At 35.0% G+C, this 22,767-nt stretch overlaps 1 protein-coding gene across 4 annotated transcripts in view; it reads right to left on the bottom strand.

Annotated features, from left to right (window-relative positions):
• PPP2R3A (protein phosphatase 2 regulatory subunit B''alpha) overlaps positions 1–22,767 on the bottom strand; it is a 181,796-nt gene that overhangs the window by 83,381 nt on the left and 75,648 nt on the right. For all 4 annotated transcript variants that reach the window (XM_031959778.1, XM_031959779.1, XM_031959780.1 and 1 more), the window contains one exon: positions 16,036–16,139. In XM_031959778.1, coding sequence (XP_031815638.1) covers positions 16,036–16,139 — 104 coding nt within the window. The remainder of the gene's footprint in view (positions 1–16,035; positions 16,140–22,767) is intronic.

Genomic DNA, 22,767 nt, shown 5'->3' with positions numbered 1-22,767 from the left:
GTTACCTAAAAATATAAAAAGGTTCCCAAACATGAAGTCACGGCCTTTCAGACTTTGTATGCCCCCAAAACTAATGAGTAACCAAACCCTGCCTTACTGATTAGGTACATTTCCATGGAGAGAGGAAGAGGATCAGGAGGCTTCATTGAATGTACTTTTTATATTATGGCTAAGTAAATTTCCTTTTGTTAACTGTTAAAAGATAAATAGTATTTCATTTCATTCCATCACTGAAGATGAACTAAAACAACATGGCCTACATCAAGTCTTCCTGAAAAAGCATGGCATGAGGGATAGCCAGTTTTGAAAAGGCACAGGTAGAAGATCAGTTGGGCTGGACAGCAGAGTGCAAGAGGGGGAATCATTTACAATGATGACAGAAATATAGATTGGGTCAGGTTTTAAAAGATTTTAAAATCTAAACAAAAAACTTTACATTATACTGTAAAGGCAATGGAAAAGATTGGAGTTTTTTGAGCAGGGGAGTGAGGTCTGCACTTAAGGAACATAACTTTGGCAGCAGTGTAGAAGACAGACTGAAATGGGGGAAAGTCTTCAGGGAGAGTGATTAATTAGGATGCCAACAGAACAACCCAGGTGACTGATGACAGGGCCTGAGTGAAGGTGGTAGTTCTGTGATGCCAGAGGTACTGTGAGGGTAGAAACAGTAAGACTGGACAAGTGAGGGAGGGACTGAGGATGACACCAGAGTTATAAACCTGGGCGACTATGGCGGAAATAGGGAAATAGGGGAGAAGGGTGGGCTTGAGTAGAAGGATAATGAGTTATGTTTTGGACAGGTTAAGTTTGGAATGTTTTTGGAAAATATGGTTAGAAATACTTATTGGTATTTCAGGCAATTGGTAATTGGTAATCAGCGATAAAGATTAAGGGAGAGACTCAGGTAAGGTGTACAGATTTTAGTGTCACCTTCAGTGAGATTATAATTAAATCAATGAAAGCTGATGAAGAAGAAAAGGGTCATGCTAGTAAATGCTAACAAGTGAGTCTCTAAGGGAAAATATGTGCCTGGGACATACTTTTAAATTTAAATTGCATTATTAACATTTTTTCTACTATTTTAAATCTAGACAATCAATAAAGCAATAAATCAAGCCTTGACTTGTAGTAGTTGCTGATTTCTGAGGTGTAAATTCTCACAAGGCAAATTTAATAATTGGCTCTCACAAGCAGTCTGCAGCACACCCCTGGACCTAGAATAGCACTGTGAAGGACATTCATTGTTAGGATAAATTATGAACCAGTTAGGAGACTGAGTAGATGTTTTTAAACAGGGAGGAGCACTAGGAGAAAGTACTGCTAAGAAAAGAGAGTATGAATATGAAAATATTGCTATGAAAAGAGAGTATCTAGGAGGAGAGGACAGTAATTAACTGTCCCACCAAGCAGAGTAAGAATAAAGACTGAGAAAAGTCCATTGGACCTGACAAATAAGATATCAGTGTAAATTTCAAAGAAAGCAATTTTAGTTGCATGAAGAGGACAGAAGCCAGAATGTAAAGGGTAGGAAAGTGAGAGGAAAGAAACAGAGCAATTAAGTATAGATAGCTTTTTCTAGGAAAGAGAAAGATATATGGCATCTGCTTGAAAGTATAATAGGGTCTAATGAAAATTTTTTTTAAGGTTGGAGGAGACTTGGGAATGTCTGAAGGCAGGAGAAAGAACCAGGAGATAAAGAGAAATTGAAGATTCCACAAAAAAATGAGGAATGATTGAACTTGTAATCTTCTGGAAAAGATGGAAGGGATTAGATCAAGAGTATATATATAGATTAACTGGCCTTGGCAAGAATAAGCAATCTCAATGCCAGAGCATGAAGGGGAAAAGAGGACAGGCAATGATGCCTCTTTGGATCATCATTGATCCAATGATGTATTTTGAGATGAAGAAAAACCTCATGGCTTCAAAGAATGGTTTAAACTTTCTCAATCCTTAGCTGAGACAGAAGAGCAGGGGATATATGAAAGATTTGAGAAGAGAAAAGGTTTGGAGAAATTTTTGTTGGGATTAATGTAGGGAAAAAAGGAAGAACAAGAGGATTGACTTGGCTCTAATCAAAAGCATGAGAGGAAATGAAAGAGATTGCAGAATAGAGAATAGTAAGAATTAAGCTGGTTAACAAAGGATTGAGACAGAAGAGGAGGAAGGAAAGTAACAAGGATAATTGCCTTAAAAATCTTGGAGGATTGGGGGTTAGAAAGATTAGAGTCATGAGGTTTAGGAATAGATTAAGGCATTAGGAAAGAAGGAATCTAGGAGGTTAAAGAGTAACTGCTAGGGTATGGAACTATGCTGAGAAGGGAGTACAGAGGCCACCTTGACCTTTGATACACAATAAGTTTTCTGCCACTAGGAACTACAATATCTTCTTTTATTTAAAATTTTTTTACCTGTCAATATTATTTAGGATGATAGGAAACCTATTATGTAAGCCTAAATGTTTATGTATATGACAATTTAATTCAGTTTTACTATTGCCATAGTTGTTTGTATTTTAATTAAGGCTTTAACTTATTGTACTTATAGCACAAAACACTTTATGCAAAGGGTTCTATTTTAAAAAATCAACTAAAAGCAAATTCATGAATGTTCAAAGGATAACTTATTTGGTAACTTAAACTTACTTAGCTGTTTATCCTCCAAAAATAGACATATTCCTCTTTCCATTAAAAGACTCTAGCCAAATTGGTATGTACCACCACTAGAGGGTGTTAAAATAATAATTATTATTATTATTGTTATAAGCAACTTATTTGTCAGTTTAAAAATTATAAAAGGTTTTCTCCTGATTTTCTTAAAATTAAAAAAAAACCCCAACTAATTAGGAATAAGGGTTCCTTCTACATAACTTTATAAGCATTTCTCCAGTTACATTAAATGAAAATGAGGGCTTCTATTTTTGTGCTAATTTTATAAATGACCTTTGTTTCTTTAAAACTGAAACAACGTATTTCAACAAACCAATTATAGTACTGTATTTGCTTATCTGAAATTGGTTAGGTACTACTGTATTGTAATCTAACATAATTTTTATTCCAACAAAGTATTCTCTATTGACAAATGAATAAAGTTAAATGGTTTGTTGGTGATTCAATAAGATATCAACTTTCTAATATCATAGTAAATATATATATATATATATATATATATATATCTTCCTTTCCATCACCATTATAATTCATTTGTGATTCCTATTGCATGTTTAAATCCAGTGGCTGTCTGTCTTACTTTTTCCTCATCTACTGACTTTTCAACTGAAGACTGTAAAAGCTCTCCAAATTTCAAGATATTTGGGTAGCCAAAATTAAGGGGTTTGAAACCTGGTTGAAACTCACTTGACCTATATGACTTGATACGCAGAGCCAAACTGAAAGAAATATAAAGGAGCAAAAATTTATCAACTGTCAGGGTCACAATAGGCATCAGTATTGGGAGTATACACAGAGAAAAATGTTGAGTCAAGGAGCAGGTGTGGGTTGAAGGAACAAACTAAAAGAAAATAAGCAAAATGTCAAAGGAGTTGAGATTAGTTCAGAATTTAGGAAGAATATCATATACCAAAAAAAGCAAATAAGGAAGGAAAAATGCACAATAGGAACATCTCCCAACATCATGTTGGAAGACTGGGATAATGGCAGAATGATAGGAAAACTGTTTGTTAAAGTGTTACTTATTTGTATGGGAAGGTTCCTCTCACAGCTCTTGCCACTATGGTAACAGCTGGGAAGGGAAACTGGATTAAAAATCTATTTGAAGACACAAAGATGCCAGGAAGTAGGTAAATGGCTAATGTGTAGTAAAGAATGCTGGATTTAAAGATTAGCATTGGTGCAGAAAGTCTGAATATAGTAGTAAAGCCAGTGAGTAATGTATCAATTATTTGGTACGAGAAGATTTGAATGTTAAAATTGAGAAAGGCTAGATTAGAAGTTCATACATCTCCTTTATCTATATTACTATTTTGATATGTAGAGATATATTCATGGATATCTTTTTGTCGGATTTCATGGCTTATTTCCACTATTATCACCACATATAATTAATTCATGAGTGTGAGAATGAATGATGTAGGTGGTTATTAGATAAGTCAATTGTTTACATTAATTATACTAAGTGAGCTTCCTTCTTAATCTTGTTCCTGAAATGGCCACTCGATTTTAAAGAGTTTGTGACTGATTGAGGGGAAAGCTAAACATTGTCTAATAAGCACTTTATATCTTAGGAGAACAGATAACAGAATCCAGAGAAAAGATGGGTAGTCTCCATAGTTTATTCTATAGGGGAAGTCAGCATTAGAAAAAAATTTTTCATAATTGAAATACTAATAATTCCTAAGAGACTAAAAGATCAATATGGATGCACAGGAAAAAACAACTTAAAACTTTGAAACAAATGTAAATTGGAGGAAAACAAGTACAAGTAACAGGACCTATGTGATGACAAACAAGAGCAGAATATAGATAATATCAAACTGTACAGCTGGGTTAAAAAAAACAATAGTTCAAGTACAAGATGAGAAAAGTATGATTAGAAAACACATTATATGAAAATAATATGGAGTTGTTATTGCAATACAAGGTCAATGTACATCAGTGGTAGGTAAAACATGGTCAGTAAAAACCAAACCAAACTAAACCAAACCACAGAACTATTTTCATGTTAACCTTCACTGGAGGCAGCTAGACAGATCAGTGGACAAACTACTGGGACCGGAATAAGAAAAATCTGAGTTCAAATTAGACTTCAGGAAGTCTGTCCCTGGGCAAGTCACAAAATCTAGAAGTCTGTTTCTTCAACTGTAAAAAGGGTACACTAACAAAGACTCCCTTTCTCAAGGATGTTGTAGAGAGCCAATAAGATAACATTTGTAAAATACTTACCACAGTGCCTGGCATATATTAAACATTTAATAAATGCTTGTTTCCTTTCTCCCTTCCTGGATTAATAGAATCATATCATCTAGAATAAGGGATATGATAGTCTCATTACATTCTCCCTTTGTCTAAACAGTTGTATTAAATTCTACCAAATCCATTTCTAGGAAAAATACTGGCTAACTAGATTATATCTCGAGTATGATAACCAGGATGAGAAGGGGCTTGAATCCATACCTTTTCAGGATAGGCTAAAGGAATGGAGATGTTTAACCTAGAAAAGATTAGACTGGGTGGCAAGGTTGTTATGTTGGAAGAAAGATTAGAGCAGTTTGGTTTGGCATCAGAGGGCAGAACTAGGAAAAACAGACTAAAATTGCAAAGAATATCTAAACTTGGTGTAAGGAAACTATTTTCTCATAGAAGTCCTATAAAAATAAAAACGGTCTGATTTTGGAGGCAGTAGTGTGTTTCTTCTTTATTGCTATATGTATTCAAGCAGAACTGAAAATACTATTTGGTTATGATATTGCACAGGGGATTTTTTAAAGGCAGAGTTTGGACTAAATAACCTGTGTAAACGAACATTTTCAGCATTATGAGTCTGATTTTTTGTGATTTACAAATTTCTAAGCCAGCCAGTTAGCTAGGTCTGTTGGACAATTTAGAAGTAATGGTATTTCAGCAAGTGATCTTTATAAGAAACTTGATACTTATTTACCCTTTGTTGTCACCTACTTTTAATATGCTATTTTCCCAGGTACAAAATGTAAAACTTGGAAGAAAGTTGTAGTTACAGCCTGTCCTCTTCCAATTACTAGAAATGCAGGTTAGATAATGTTTTTCAAAGCACAGCTCAGGGACCAATTTCATAAAAGTAGTAATTTCATGTTATTTTCAGGTTGCAACTGGGTAGTATTAATGTTAATAATAGTAATGTGTGGCATATTGAAGAGTTTAAAAAACATTTTTATATGGATTATTTGCATTTTGATTTCATTTGCAGTTAAGTAGATTTGTTATAACTCTTCTATGAGCTGTTTTCTAATTCTAAGATTCTGTTATTCCATGATACATTTTAGTATGAGTAATGATTCTTAGGATTTATACGGGATTTGTATTTCCAACACTTTATAATATTTTAACTACCCTGCCATAAAAAGCTTTTCCACCTGGAACCTCATTATATCTCTGGACTACTTCTCACATTGCGAGTACCCTCTACCCTATGGGCTTCTTGCTCTGACTGGCTGTCTTCTCTCAATATTCTAATCTTGGCCCTCTTTTTCATGTAGCTCTACTACTACAACTCACACTGCAATTGTTCCCAAAGGGTAACTGACTAATATTCGCCTTAAGAATTCTGGTTGAAATCATTTCCAATGGAGCAGTAATGAACTGAACCAGTTATGCCCAGTGAAAGAACTCTGGGAGATGACTAAAAACCATTACACTGAATTCCCAATCCCTATATTTTTGCTCACCTGCATTTTGCATTTCTTCACAGGCTAATTGTACAATATTTCAGTCTAATTCTTTTTGTGCAGCAAAATAACAGTATGGTCATGTATACTTATTGTGTATCTAATTTATATTTTAATATATTTTACATCTACTGGTCATCCTGCCATCTGGGGGAGAGGGTAGGGGGAAAGAGGGGAAAAATTAGAACAAGAGGTTTGGCAATTGTAAATAAATGCTGTAAAGTTACCCATACATATAACCTGTAAATAAAAGGCTATTAAATAAAAAAAGAAAAAAAAAAGAAAAAGAAAGAATTCTGGTTGGCTGGTTGTTGTTCTTCACTTTAGAAGAGGTCCCAACTGATCTCACTATGTTAAGAGTTGAGTTATAGTCGACTCTGGTTGATCAGACCAATACAAGCTCGGAATGCTCACAGGTTAGACACAAGTAGTCCCTATGAACATTTGGGGTGGACTCTCTCCCTAACTTTTGTGCATTACAAGTTTCTTCCAAGCTAATTCAATTCTGCTTTGCTCATAGAAGACAGCACCTTCTCTGATGAGGAGATGTAATGCTGGGTGGTCCTGTGCCAGTATCATACAATTGATTCTCAAGTTCTTAAAAGAGATACTTGAGGGGTCATAGTACTGCTTTTTCTGATTACTTTGTGAATGCTTATCCTCTGTGAGTTCTCCATAAATTTTTTTTTAGGAAGCATACTTTGGCATTTGAACATTGTAGGCAGCCCAACAAAGTGGCACTCTACTACAGTAGAGCTGGAATGTTTGGCAGTTTAGTTACAGAAAGCATCTCAATTTCTGCTATCTTACTCTGCCAGGTCATCTTCAGAGTCTTCCCAAGACTATTCAGATGGAAGCGATTCAGTTTGCAGGCATAGAGCTGTTAGACTGTCCAGGTTTCACAGACACACAACAATGAGGTCAGCTCAGAGGTTCTGTGACTTTCAGTTTGGTGGTCAGTCTGATACTTCTCCTCTCCCTCACTTTCCTTAGGAGCCTCCCAAACACTGAGCTAGTTCTGGCAATGCATGTGTCAGCCTCGTTGTCAATGTGGACATCCCTGGAAAGGACACTGCCAAGGTAAGGGAATTTAGCCACAGTGTTCAACATCTCACCATTTACTGTAACTGATGGTTCCACATATGAATGGTGTGGTTTTCTTGGTGTTAATTGTTAGGCCAAAATTAGCACCAGCAGCAAAGAACTGACCCATAATTTGTTGTGTCTCTGCTTCAGACACTGCACTGAGTGCAAATCATCTGCAAACAAAAAGTTATGCACCATCACTCCCTCCACTTTGGTTTTGGCTTGGAGCCTCTTCAAATGAAGAATTTACCATCAGTGCGGTAGCTGACTTTGATGCCATATTTGTCCTCATTGAAGGTGTTTGACACCATGGCTGAAAACATCATTCTAAAAAGCATGGGACCAAGCATACAGTTGTGTTTCACTGTACTTGTGACTGGGAAAGCTCGAACAATCCTCATTGTCCAGATCCTGGACAAGTGTCCCATCATGAAACTGTTGGACCATCCCGATGAACTTCTCTGGGCAACAGAATTTTTGACTTAATGTTCCATAAGCCCTCACAACTGGACAGTATCAAAGACCTTAGTCATCTCTACAAATGCTGTATACAAACCTCTGGAATTTTTCCTGAAGTTGTTGGGTCGTAAACACCATATCGATGTTCCTTGGTCCCTTCTGAAGCCATAGTGGCTCTCAGGTAGATGACCTTTTTCTAGTGTGGGGTCAGCTATTAGGGAGGATCTGGTAAGAATATTGCCAGTAAAAACGAGAGAGAGAGACAGACAGACAGACAGACACCTTCCTGTGATTGTCACAGGACAATCTATTCTCTTTATCTTTATAAAGATGGACAATGGAGGCGTCTTTGAATGCACAAAACTTCTTGCCATGTAATTTGGAAAATTTCAGTAGCCTTTTATATGAGCAATGGACTTCCCCCCAACTTGTAAATCTCAGCGGGAACAGAATTGCCACCTAGTGCTTTTCCACATAAATGTAGCCTAATGGACTTCAAAACCTCTTTTTAAGTTAGAACTTCAGTTAGGGAATGGCTGATTTCAACTTGAGGTAAACAACAATCAATAGCTTCAATATTGATTGATAATGGTCTGTTAAGAATCCTATCTTCTTGGGTGTTCAACCCATCTCTCCAGGACCATGTCCTTATCACTGATCTGTGTAATCATCAGTACTGAATAGTTAAGAAGTACCTTAAGTCTTTGGCCCATAAATAGCCTTCAGTGTACCATAAAAACTCTCTAAACTATTGTTCTAGAGAGTTCTAGGTACAATTCTTAAGGCTACAGGATTTTCTCATGCTATCCTATATGACAGCCCCTGCCAGTCTGTTTCCTAGTGATTATCAACCAGGCCTTTTTTTTTGGCAATTGGGGTGTTAAGTGATTTACCCAGGATCACACAGCAAGGTAGTGTTAAGTGTCTGAGACCAGATTTGAACTCAAGTCCTCCTGACTTCAGGGCTGGTGCTCTATCTACAGTGCCACCCAACTGCCCCCAATTAGTTTTTAGAAAGAGTATTTACTAAGAAAATTATAACAGGGACAACTGTTATCAAAAAATAATCACTCCAAAGTAGGAGTATACCCACCTTTGGCATATGTAAGTATATGGTATATGTCCCTAAGAATAGGCTCAAAGTTACAAAAAAATTCATAGCTATCAGAAGTTCTTTTCTTTCTTTGTGGAAACCTCATTTCATTCTTTAGGTATATTTCTCTATTTGAGGATTAGTATTTTTATATTCTTGAAATTGCCTTTCTTTTATTTACTTGGTTGGTCCCTGGGATGTTTCTCAACTCTGGATACAGATGTTGCTGTCAACCACTGCTGCCCTGAGGATGCTACTATAGGTTCAGGGGAACAATGCTAACAGTTTTAGCAGACCCTGCTAACAAAGGATTTCCAGGTCTTTCAAATTTTTAAAGTTTATGAAGATATGATCTGGCCAATTTCATCACTGGATACTCAGTTGCCTTTTTTGGAGAGACCTGTCTGTCCTCAGTATGTCTCTCTTGAGTCCCAGCTGGATATAATTTCCTATAGTGCAATATGTTTGGTACTATAGTAAAGGGAGAAGAAAGAGATGGAGCAATTTTTTCTCCTGAGTCTGGAATTGCCAGCTCCCGAATTTGTATACCTTTTCCACTTGAATGAGTAGAACTACAAACTAGCTTGCCATTTTTCTATGTAACTCAAGAGGAGTAAATAACTTGATCTTTAGCAAAGATATTTCTTGTACAGTATCAACTTTATCTGATGATCTTAAACCCCAAAGATCCTTTGAACTTATTAACAGCTAGTTTACTTGGGACTAATTCAATTAAAATATATGTACTTTCTGGGATGTAGTGAGGGGAGAACAGACCTCTGTCCTTTCATTTACTTTCTCTACACTATCTCTCCTTATAATCTTACTCATTCACTTCACCTTTATGCCAGTGACTCCTTTTTTTCAGAGGTCCAGTCAATTATTAAATATTTAGTAAATGTTTACAATGTGCCAAATAACGTGTTAGATGCTAGGAACAAAAATATAATGATGAAACAATTCTTCCTCAAAGGAGCTGAGAGATCCACATTTCTAATAATTCCAATTGATGGCAAGAAATCTCTATCTAAACAGTTTTCTAGTACTTTAAATTAAATATGTCTGAATAAAAATCTGTAATTTTATTCTCTGATGTCTAATACCTCTATTGTTACTGATGACAATACTGCCCTCCCAGTAAACAAGGATTTATCTTGTAATCTCATAGATTTCTTTCTATGTATATGGTGATATAGAAGGTTGAGTCAATAAGGAACTAAATCCTATTGATCTTTCCCTCTGTATTTTCTTTTCCTTACATCTCCTCATTTCTTCTACAGATAAATTAGCCCACTTCAGGCCCTAAAAAGAGAATTCTGTATGAAACTGTGAACATTCATTTCAAAACACTTGCTTTAAAAAACATATAATTAATTCTACAGCTTAAAACATTCCTGCTTATCTGTATTTCCTTTTGAACTTTCTATATTTTCTTACATACATTTTAATAAGCTTTATAATGCCTTTTTGGAGGGAGAGAGATCACAAGATCACAACTACTAACTGTGAGTTGGTGAAAACTAGTTTGACAAGTAGGGATTAGCACCCCAAGATACATGTAAGCTAAGGCTAATAAAACCATAACCTGGGCTGAATCATTCCAGCAGCTTGGGACAATTAAAAGAATTAAGTTTATTGCTCCTACCCCTTATTTCTCAATCTTAGGTGACTTTTATCCTTATTTCATTAGTCCCTGGGGCATTTCATCCTGTCTTCCTTTCTACACCGGTATAATCCTCCCCCCTTTTTTCCCTCCTCCTCCCCCTCCAAAAAATCTTCCCTTCTCTTGCCTCTATAAGCCCTCAAAATAGAACAATCTACTCCCTGGACCTCCGCTTTTTTTTTTTTTTTTTTTTTTACTTAACTTCCTCAATAACCTCTGAAAACATAAAAATTCTGAAAGGATAATTGTTTATTCTTCCCTTATTAAAATATCAACACTACATAATCATACAACTCCTCCCAATTAGCAACATGTTCAGATCTTATACCAGTGCCTGGCACATGGTAAATGTTGAATAAATGCTTATTCACTTCCAATTGCTCAAATAAATTTACTTTTCTAGATTTCTCTGAACTTTCTCTTAGCTTTGCTCTTCTCATAAGAAATGCGTGAATTACATTAAAGGTACATTTTCTTTTCTCCACATAGGATTATACTAAACTTTGCAAGGAAAGTTATTCAAAAGAAAAAAAATCAGTTTAATATATATATTAAAAAGGTTGGAAATACATGCAATGTACAATTGTGAACCTCATACTTCTGTAAAAGGGATGGAGTGTCTTCTCATAATTTTTTTCAAGCCATACTTGATCCTTATAATTTTTCAATATTAACTTTGGATTTTGGGGGGTTATTCTTTTCATTTACATTGTTCCAGTCATTATATATGTGGTTTTCTTGTCTCTGCTTATTTCACTCTATTATCATCAATTTTTATGTATCGTCTCTATATTTATCATATGTAGCACAGTACAATTCAATTACATTCATGTGCATCATCACACACAATTAATTTTTGGGGCAGTGAACTGGTGCAGGGGATAGAGGGCCGAGTCTGAAGTCAGGAAGGTTCATGTCCTTGAGTTAAAATCTGGCCTTATATAATTACTAGCTGTGTGACCCTAGAAAAATCATTGAACCCTTTTGCCTCAGTTTACCCATCTGTAAAATGAGCTGGAGAAGAAAAATGGCAAAATTGTCATGTAAACCCCAAAAGGGATCATGAAGAGCAGAAGATGACTGAAAAACAACTAAGCAACCACAATTAGTTTTGCCATTCTACTATTTGTTTCAAGTTCTTTGCTATTACAAAAAAGTGCAACCATCAATATTCTGGTATATATGGATTTTCTTCTTATCAATAGTCTTCTTGTAGGAAGATATTAATAGAATTTTGGGATCAAAAGATATGAATACTCTAGTTACTTTATTTGTTAAGCACTTTCCAAACAAGTGACTGATTTACTGCTTCACCAACAAAATGTACTTGTGTGACTATCTTGCCATAATCCCTCCAACATTAACTATTCTATTTTTTGTTTACTTTGCCTATTTATAGGGTGTAAGATGAAGTCTCATAGTTGTTTTAATTTGTATTTTTCTTATTATTAGTGATTTGGAACATTCTTTCATATCATTAAGAGTTTGTAATTTTTTTCATATTTTTGACAATTTATCTACTAGGGAGATAATTCTTCTTAAATTGAATTTCTTTGATCTGCTTTTCAGATCAATTGTTTTGAAATCATTATATGTTATATATAATACATATATGCGCATATATATTAATATTTTTAAGTCTTCTGACTTTATTTTTCTGCTCCAAGAAGTCACCGAAGTATGTTAGTTTTACTAGTTTTTAGGGAGTCCATTACTTGGGTGGAGTTTACCACTGCTAAGCTAGTTATTCTCCTAATTCTTTCTTCTAGAGTTATTATTTAATTTTATCTTGTTTTATTTCTTCTAGGTATTTAAGTGGTCTTTTTTAATTTTTTTTTTTTTGCATTTCAGCTTGTTGTTATGTATGGCACTATACTTGAAATACTTTTTTTTTTTTAAATAGTAGACAGTGCTGTTGTTGCTGTTGTTTTTAATTCATCTAAATATTTTAGTTCCTCAATTGGGGCTTTCGTGCCAGAGCTGCTGCATTTTTTGGTGATGTGAACTAGCCCTCAGTTCCCTGGGTTCTTATGTTGACTTCTACTTCCCAGCATCTAGGACTTTTGGATCTTTGAGGTTCAGGGTGCTGAGATCTTCAGAGCCTTCTCTCTGTTATCTCAAGGTAGCAATGCTAGGGATCTGGAAGACCCTTGGCTTGAACTGTTCTGGTCTGAGCATGTAGTACTATGTTTGTTGGCACCAAGTTGGATGCTGCCTGCTCTCCCTTCCTGGGCTTTCAAGGTTCCCATTCTGGAGCTTTCTAAGGGAAGTATCTTTGGAAGGATCTTAGTCATTGCTTCTATCCATAGAAACTTGAAGGTTACCCATGTCTCTGGTCTTTCTCTGATGTGTCCAGAAGGCAACCGTGTGCTGCTTTGCTCGCATGCCCCCCTTCTACTGTCGTTGTATTTTTGGTTAACTTTTTGTGTAATCTGGAGTGGATGGAAGAAATCACTTAGTAGTTTCCTTTTGGATTTCTTGATTTTAATTCTGATGAACATTTCAGATTTCTGCTGGAGTAAAATGGTTAATGGGATCTGGGAGGCTGGTTTCCTGTCTAGGTGGTCATCTTGGCAGGAAATCCCTGCTGCCCCCACTACCTTCCCTTCCCCCCTCTGCCCTGCCCCATCGAATTGTCTTCTCTAAATAGCTGCAAAAGCCTCCTATCTGGTTTTTCTGTCTTTTATCCAGTTCCTATTTCAAAGTACCACTCAAAGATACCATTCCTTGGCTCTTCCTCACTCATTAAAGAGACAGGGACTTCCCACTGCATACTGAATAAAACATTGATGCTTGATCAAGATATCTTAGACTATATAAATATCTCACCAAATTTTTAGACAACTTGGAATTCTATTTCTTGTTTTCGCTATATCATCTCACATCTTAATACCTCTGCCTTAAGTTATTTCCCATTCCTGGAGTACACTCCTCTATTCCCATCTCTATTACTTGAAAGCCCTCTCTCTCTCTCAATTCATGTTCACTTTGAAGCATTCTGTAATGCCCTTTCTCATTCTCCTTGCCTCTCCTCAAAAGAAAGTGATTTTTCCTACTTCAAATTTCTCATAGTACTTTTTCTTGAAATAATCTCACATCCCCTTATGTTAGAGTTATTTGGGTACATGTTTTCTCCTCCCTAGATTATAAAAGATCAATCTGTGAAATATCTGCCTTAGGAAAGGGTATGAATAAACTTTTTTTTTAAAATGTGGAATGGTCTTCCTCAGTAAGAAACAAATTTCCTCAAAATTGACTTGTCAAGATATGTTGTAGCAGGGATTCTTTTCAGGATGCAACAGGTTCTGAGGTCCCTTATACTTCTGAAATCCAATCCACTGATCCATAAGCTTTATATTCTCTATGTTTAAAATATTGTAGGCACTTAATATATATTTACTGAATGAATTAACATAAAAATAAGTCAAAGTAGGTAAGGAAGAGAAAAGGATGATGTGAATCTTCATTTAAAGACAAATTATATAAATAAGAGATCTAGGAGGGACAAGATAATGAAATTTTCAACTACATCAACAAAGTAGTATCTCCTAGTTATCCATATTAGAACTTCATTAAAATACTTATAATATTAATTAGATTTATTCCTGGATAATGAAACTTTTTTTTTGGTATTTGCCTTACTGAAAGGAGTCTTTATTCAATTCAATTAAATATATATATATATATATATATATATATATATATATATATACACACACACATATATATATATGTGTATATATATATATAAAACAATTTCACAATTTTTGTGTGTGTGTATATATATATATACATACATATTTAAATGTAAAAAATTGTGAGATTGTTATTAAATAGGTAGCCCATGGACCTGAAGGGACATGGCAAAGTGAAAAGGATGTTAGCTATGGAGATAAAAAAAAGCCGGTTCTAAGTCTCACCTGACATCACCTAGTTGTACAACCCTCTACAAGTCTCTCTGAGATATGGACATATGTAACTAGTTCTGCTTTATTTTCCAAATTTATAAAGTGAGTATAGCAAAACTTGCAATACCTACCTCACAGTTCTTTTGTGAGGAAAGCATTTTTACAAAGTTCACAATACTACCTAAATATAAATTATTATCTTTATTGACTGAAATAATAGGGAATTATGTTAGAAAAGATCCCTTTAAAGGGATCCACATGTGCAAAAAATGTTTGGGGCAGCCCTTTTTGCAGTGGCAAGAAACTGAAAACTGGGTGGATGCCCATCAGTGAGGAAAGGACTAAATAAGTTATGCTATATGAATGCTATGGAATACTATTGTTCTGTAAGAAACGACCAGCAGGATGATTTCAAAAAGGCTTGGAGAGACTTACATGAACTGATGCTAAGTGAAATGAAAAGAACCAGGAGATCATTATTCATGGCAACAATAAGACTATACAATGATCAATTCTGATGGACGTGGCTCTTTTCAACAGTGAAATGATTCAAACCGGTTCTACTTGTTCAGTGATGAAGAGAGCCATCTATACCCAGAGAGAGAGGGCTGTGGGAACTGTGTAGACCACAACATAGCACTCTCATTCTCTCTGTTGTTGTTTGCTTGTTTTGTTTTCTTTCTCAGTTCTTTTTCCTTCCTTCATCTGATTTATCTTATGCAGCAAGATAATTGTATAAATATATATATATACATGGATTTAACATGTATTTCTTTCTTTTTTTTTATTTAATAGCCTTTTATTTACAGGTTATATGCATGGGTAACTTTATAGCATTAACAATTGCTAAACCTCTTGTTCCAATTTTTCACCTCTTATCCCCCACCCCCTCCCCCAGATGGCAGAATGACCAGTAGATTTAACATGTATTTCAACATATGTAACATGTATTGGACTACTTGCCATCTAGGGGAGGGGATGAAAGGAAAGTGGGGAAAATCTGGAACAAAAAGTTTTGCAAGGGTCAATGTTGAAAAATTACCCTTGAATATGTTTTGCAAATAAGTAAAAATAAAAAAAAGATACCTTTGTTGTTGTTGTTCAGTCATTTCAGTTTTGTCTGATCCTTTATGACCTCACTTAAGGTTTCTTAGAAAAGATACCATGCAGTGGTTTTCCAAGTCCTTCTCTGGATTATTTTACAAATGAGGAGACTGAGGCAAATGGAGTATAATGACCTGCAGTCACACAGCTAGTGTCTGAGGCTCTATTTGAACTCAGAAAGATAAGTCTTCCTGACTTCAGCCATGGCACTCTCTCCACTGAGCCACCTAGTTGCCCTGGAAAAGCACTCATATAGCACAAACAGATGATTGAGTATTATAGATTTGAATGTGGAAAAGAAAAGAAACTGTCAAAATGAGACTGAGAATTCCCATATACTTACTTTCGCCACATGGCTATGAATGAATGTACAGACACAAATCCCGTCCTTTCACCCCCTGCAGCACTGAACATGGGGGCTTTCCAATAGAAAGGGCAACTGCATGCCTGAAAACACAAACAGAGAGGCAGTAAGGAGATGAAGAGAAAAAGAAAAGTCCTTTATGTGTTTTTGAGATCAACTACTCCTTTGGGGAGATGAATACTAGCAAAAATAGACTGAGGATGCTCAATTACTATAATTTTAGGTGGCAAATATGAGAAGTCATTAGAATGGGGCAAGATGAGGAAGGACAATTTTGTCAGACATATAAACCATCAATTTAATAACAAAGAGGAAATATGTCTTTTACCTCCTCAGTTTCTTTTTCAGAATATTCCTTTCCCTTTCCTGGTTAGTTTTTGGATAAAGTCTAAAAATCTAGCCTTATGCAGTTTCATCTAATTAAAGTCCAAATATAAGCCCCCTTCTTTGCATGAAGAAAAAGCAAGCCTCATTTTCTACTGTTCCCTGCTCTCTCCTAAATCCAGCAAATAGAGGAGTTCCTTTTTTTCTGAATGGTCTGTAATTTCATGGTTGATGTTATCTCTACTTCTCTTCCTCTTATGCCTGTTTTTTGACAATGTCCAAGATAAAAGAAAAGGCCAGAAAAGATCAGACAGGAAGGACTACTTTTGAGTTAAAAGTGCTACAATTTATATACATGCTCAAAAGTGAAACTGTAATACTAGCACATAAATCATATTATCAAATTAAAAGCCATCACAAATAAGAGACTGTATTTTAAGACCTCAGGAACTTTTCAGTAGTTCTTGAAACTTTTCAGTAGTTTCAGTGAAAAGAAATTACATTTAAGATACAGTCCCTCAAAGGGACTTTATGTAAGAGATTCTAGGGCAACTAGTTGGTATAGGGGATAGTGCTAGCCCTTTAGGAAGATTTATATTTGTGAGTTCAAACCTGGCTTCAGACACTTATTAGCTGGATGAATTGCTTAACTTTATTTGCTTCTCTTTCCTAATTTGTAAAATAGGCTGGAGAAATAAATGGCAAACCATTCTAGTATCTTTGCCAAGAAAACCCTAAATGAGCTTACAAAGAGTCAGACATAGCTGAAAAAAACAATCACCCCAAATGGAAGAATACCCATTTCTTTCCAAAATTTTTTTTTTCATTGCCGCCTCCTCCTCCTCCTCCTCAAAAAAAAAAAAAAAAAAAAAAAAAAAAAAAAGTGACTTCCCCTGGCTCTACCCAAGTATACTTACTTCTTTCTTAGAGGGAAAAAACCCTTAATTTATTTTCTATCACTGGCAAGTTTCTCTAGCTCATAGCAGAGAAATACAGTCAGCTTCCAAAACTGGACAATTTTGTATACTCAAAGCTTCAAGTAAAACACACTTCCAAATGTGGCACTATCTAAAGAGCCACACCTTATTAGTATTTAAAAACTATATGTCATTCATCTTAGAAAGTAAAACTTGCCAATATAGTACCTCTGATTCATTTGATAACAACCATAAAGGATTCTGGAGATGTAATAAATCAGATTTACTTTATGCTTATATAAATTGGTTTCTGATAGGCAGCTATCCTTTTTAACTTTTGCCTAAAGGTAAACATAATCAGATATCAAGTGTTCTTGATATATAGGTCAGTCACAAAGTCAGTTAAAATATATGCCAGGTTATCAGAATATGAAAAACAAGATAAAAATGAGGCAAGTAATGGATAAATAACAGACTATCCCATCAGCTAACCAAATCAAGGCTTTGAGATATTGGAATTAGAATGGAAAATCAAAATTTCTCCAAATCCTGAGATAAAAGATTCTTTACTGATATTCAAATGATATGGGGAAAATTAGTTTCACCTCCCCTATAAAATGAAAGTGGCTGCAAGATCTTTAATTGTAATTTAACTGGAATTCAAGAATTCTGAACTTAGGGTCAATGAACTTTGGTTTTAAAATATTTTGTTAACTGCATTTCAATATAACTAGATTTTTTGGTAATCCAACACATTTTATTTGTCTTAAAACATTATTCTGAGAAGGGCATCTATAGATATCACCAGATTGCCAGGTTTATAAAATATAAAAAACTAAGAACTTCTACAACTATAGTTTTGTTGGGTGTTAAATTTTATTTTCTGTGCTATACATTTTTTATCCTTATATAGTCTTAATCTTTGGACTTTTGCTTTTAATTGATGAATAAAGTATCAAGTCCAGGACAACTATTACCATGTTCAGGTTACCGAGCTATTTCCCATTTTGAGTCTGTGTCTGGTCTGTTATTGCTGGCATCACAATCAGCAGCAATGCTGATAGCTTTCCCTTATATTATTTGTAGTATAATATCTATAATGGAATAGTGTGGATTAATATAGTACACAGAGATTTGTGGCTCGGGAGTTGACTTGTATTCAAATCTTGATTCTGACACATACTTGTGGTATGACAAATATCTTAATCTTTGTTTCCCTGGCAATACTTTAAGACTTAGAATTTGCAGAGCATGTATGCTGATCTGTACTAAAAGCAGTTTCAGTGCTGGGAGAATCTCATACTAACAAAATTATTGGTCCAGGTAAAAGAAAAAACTTAACCTGCATGTACCAGCATGAAAATGCTATATAAATGAGCTATTATTATTATAGCGGTTTCCTGCCCCACAAATTCATTTTCTCAGTCAAAAGGGAAACTCAGATGAAAATTATTTATCTTTAATTTTATGACTTGCAATTTTCTTTTTGACTGGCATCTAAGTCTTTTAAGTTTTAGACTTCCTAATTGGTTTTTTTGTCTTAAGTCTTATGTCATGTTATATATCATGTTCTCTCTTATTTTTCACATAGTTCCAAAATGATTTTCAAACATTCAAGTCTAGTCATCTGTCCACTACTAAATAAATACTATTGTCTCCCTCTTGTCTCTAAGATCAAATATCAGCTCCTTTATTTAGCTTTTAAAACTCTTCATAACCTAGTTTCAACTTACCTTTATAATATTAATATATACTATTCTCATACTCAGCCTCTGGTCAAACTGGTCGTTTTGTTTTCCTCACAAAAAACACTCCCTCTTCTGTCTTTATACTTTTGTACTGTCTGTCCCCTATACCTGGAATTTATTCCTACTTTACTTTTTCTTTCAGATTTACTGATTTCCTTTACATCTCTGTATAAGCAATTTACTGTTAGGCCTTGTTACTGTCTCCCCATCCAATTTATTTTGTTTTAATTTTATATATACATATTTATACATAATTTGTATATACACATAAATATACATTTTAATTTTGTATATACATAGTATACAAATATCTCTGATGTAAGTTCTTTAAGGGGAAGAACTATTTTCATTTTTGTATTTGTAACTCCAATGTCTAGTAAAATGCCTGTACAAAATATATGTTTAATAAATAATTACTGATTAAATAGAATGATCATGTGTTTCACTGGTTCCATGCAAAATAGAAATACAAATCAAACATGTATTGATAGCAAGTCATACTTTTGTGACCCCCACATTAATTATGAGACCCCATAGGGGATGGCAAACTACAATTTAAGATTCTGGGATCTAGATGAACTCTATGGTCCCAAAGAATTCTATCATTATAGATTGAGAGGCACCCTAATACAGCAGAAAGAGCACTGGTTGTAGAGTCAGAGATCTGGATTAAAATTCCACTTTGCATTATTGATTTCTGGGAGATCCTGAGCAAGTCATTGTAAAAAATAAAAAAACACAAGCAAATCCAAAAACAAACTGAAGGGAATAGACTGGATGGTCTCTGATGTCTTTGTAGGGCTCCAGATCTATGAAGCCATTACCAAAATAAGTGAAGAAAATATTAATAATTGTCAACTTATATATATATATATCTACTTTTTCATCTCTGTAAGTCTTTATGTGAATGGCTTATACATATATAATAATACTTTTATGTTTTTTAAAAAAGGAAGTAGACAGGTACACAAAAATATCTTTAGTATAACATTTTTTTTTGGTCTTAACAAAGATTAAGAAAGAATACAAGATCCTGCTTTATTTTGTTGATTACCAAAAACAAAGATGAAAACAAAATGAAAAGCAAAACCAAAAGACTCAATAGTGCAAAATTCAACCTTAAATAGCTTTTCTCCAACATCATATCTCAAACATTTAGTTACATGTACACACACACACAATTTCTTCATAGAAACTGAAGAGAAAATAGTACTTAATCTTTTATTAACATCAAGCAATGAGATATATTAAGTAAATCAGTCAGTTAATAAACATTTATTAATTACCCTATTAAGGGCCAGACATTGTGCTAAGTGCTGAGGGTACAAAAAAAAAATCAAAAGACAATATGCAAACATCTATGTGTAAAAATGCTATATCAGGATAAATTGAGAGTAATCAATAGAAGAAAGGCACTAGAATTAAGGAGGATCAGAAAAGGCTTCTCTTAGAAGGTGTGATTTTAATTGGGACTTGAAGAAAGGCAGAAAACACAGATGAGGAGGGAGAGCATTCCAGGTAAGAGGGACAGTTGGTGAAAAGGCATGAAATCTGGCATCTTGTCTTAGGAATTGTGAGGAGACCAGCGTCACTGGATCTCAAAAGTATATGGTGGATATAAGGTATAAAAGATTTGGAGAGGAATGTGGTCTTCAACTATTTCAGTGATGTCAGACTCTACATAAACATTTGGGGTTTTCTCAGCAAAGACATTGGAGTGATTTAGCATTTCCTTCTCCAACTCATTTTACAGATGAGGAAACTAAGACAAACAGGGTGAAGTGACTTGCCCAGAGTCACACAGTATCTGAGGCTGGATTTGAACTCAGAAAATGAATTTTCCTAACTCCAGGTTTGGTGCTCTATTCACAGTACCATCTATCTACCCTGGAAAGCTAGATAGGGCTACGGTATGAACAAGGATTTTGAATACCAAATAGAATATTTTAAATTAGATCTTGGAGTTGATAGGGAATCACTGGAGTCTGCTCAGTGGGGGGTGAGGGACATGGGTATATATGCTCTTTAAGAAGATCACTTTGGCAACTGAATGGAGGATAGACTGAAGTGGGGAGAGATTTGTGGCAGAGGCACAAATTAATGACTATTTTAATAGTCCAGACAATAAGGTCTGTATCAGGGGTTATAGTATCACAGAAGAGAAGGGGGAATCTAGGAGAAGGCAAAACCAATAGGCCTTGGTAACCGATTGGATATAGATGAGAGAAAGAGTGAGGAATCAGTGAGAATTTCTAGATTATAAACCTGGCTGAGTGGATCCTCATACTTGTACTGTCAGGATCCTCATAGCAAGACTGCCCTCTCTTTTTCCTAATATACCCTGTTTTCCAGACTAAGACCCAGAATGAAAACTGTGTCCTGAGCTTGGCCTAACAACAATCCTTTGAACACCTTCTCTGGATGAACTCAGCCACAGGCAAATTCAAGAACTATCTTATAGCAGCACCAGATGGTCCCTCTGAGCTTGGACAAGTAGCTGGAGTATCTATGTCTCAGTTCTGAAGCCCTGGTATGAATCAAACTTGTCTCATTGTTGCTGTTACCCTCACTCTCAGGTCTACAGCTCACTGAGTTACCAAGGCTAGAGGTATTAAGATTTAGTTTCAGTTAAGGGGGTCTCCACCTAGAGGAGGCTCTGGCACATGTATGGAGTTTCCCTCCAACAACAAAATAAAGAGATCCTTTTGCACATGACCACTTTTAGCTTTTTTGGTTTTATTTTATTCATATTTTATTTTATTTCTTAGAGTTAACTGTGGTTGTAATGACCTGAGTTCTTTGATATTTTTTAGACTTGAAAGAAATTGCATAATCTTTGTGACTTTTTGATCATTTGTTTTCAAACTTGATAGTACTGTTGACAGTAAATAGGAATAAAACTGAACTGGTAGCAGGCTGTATTATATCTATAAAATAAGGCAGCATTTTCAATAGTTTCAAGTCAGACCCTCAAACAAAAAACCTGACCATTTTAACATTTTCTTGGTGCTATATTCCTGAGATTCTTGACCACAAACTCTGAAGAATCAAGATTCTAGGTAAATCTATGGTCAATAAAGAGTATATATAAGTAGACAGGATATTACCAACATTTTGTACATATGAAATGGTATAATGTATCATAAAAATATCTGATCAGAAGAATAGGTAGTCTGATGTAGTGAGAGATAAAGAATAAGAGATAAAAAAGCTCAGTACTGCAGTCATAGCTATGAAATGTTAAATGACCCTGGCTTGTGATTTCTTCAGTGTAGGGAACCCCTAGTATGGAAATCAGTGAAAGACTAAAATATATGAAGTTTATGATAGTGTCCAATTCAAAGAATGTCAGTTTCAAGGGTACCATCTAAGATAACATAACCCTCAAGAAATCCTCTAGAGTATCATTAAGTTTTACTCTAAATTCAATAACACAGAAATATTTCCTTGTCATACCACCTCTGTCACTTTGTTTTGTAATCTCATGATGGATCTCTAGCTACTCACCCTAAAGCTGGGCATTTGATTATTGAATGTTTACTTCATTTAACCAGCTCCAGTAATGCAATCTAGCTCTGCTCAATAATCAAATCAACACATTATTTCTAGAAAGGGTGTAATGTTCAAATACTCTTATGATTCCACTTAACGTCCTTGTGACTTCTCCCTTCCCTCGTCCTTCACTCCCCTATATGTAGTGGTCTTCCTTTATTTGAAAGTAA

Source organism: Sarcophilus harrisii, chromosome 3, assembly GCF_902635505.1.
Source record: "Sarcophilus harrisii chromosome 3, mSarHar1.11, whole genome shotgun sequence".
Classification (NCBI taxonomy): domain Eukaryota; kingdom Metazoa; phylum Chordata; class Mammalia; order Dasyuromorphia; family Dasyuridae; genus Sarcophilus; species Sarcophilus harrisii.
Note: the sequence above shows the minus strand (reverse complement) of the source record. Positions and strands in the feature narration are given on the sequence as shown.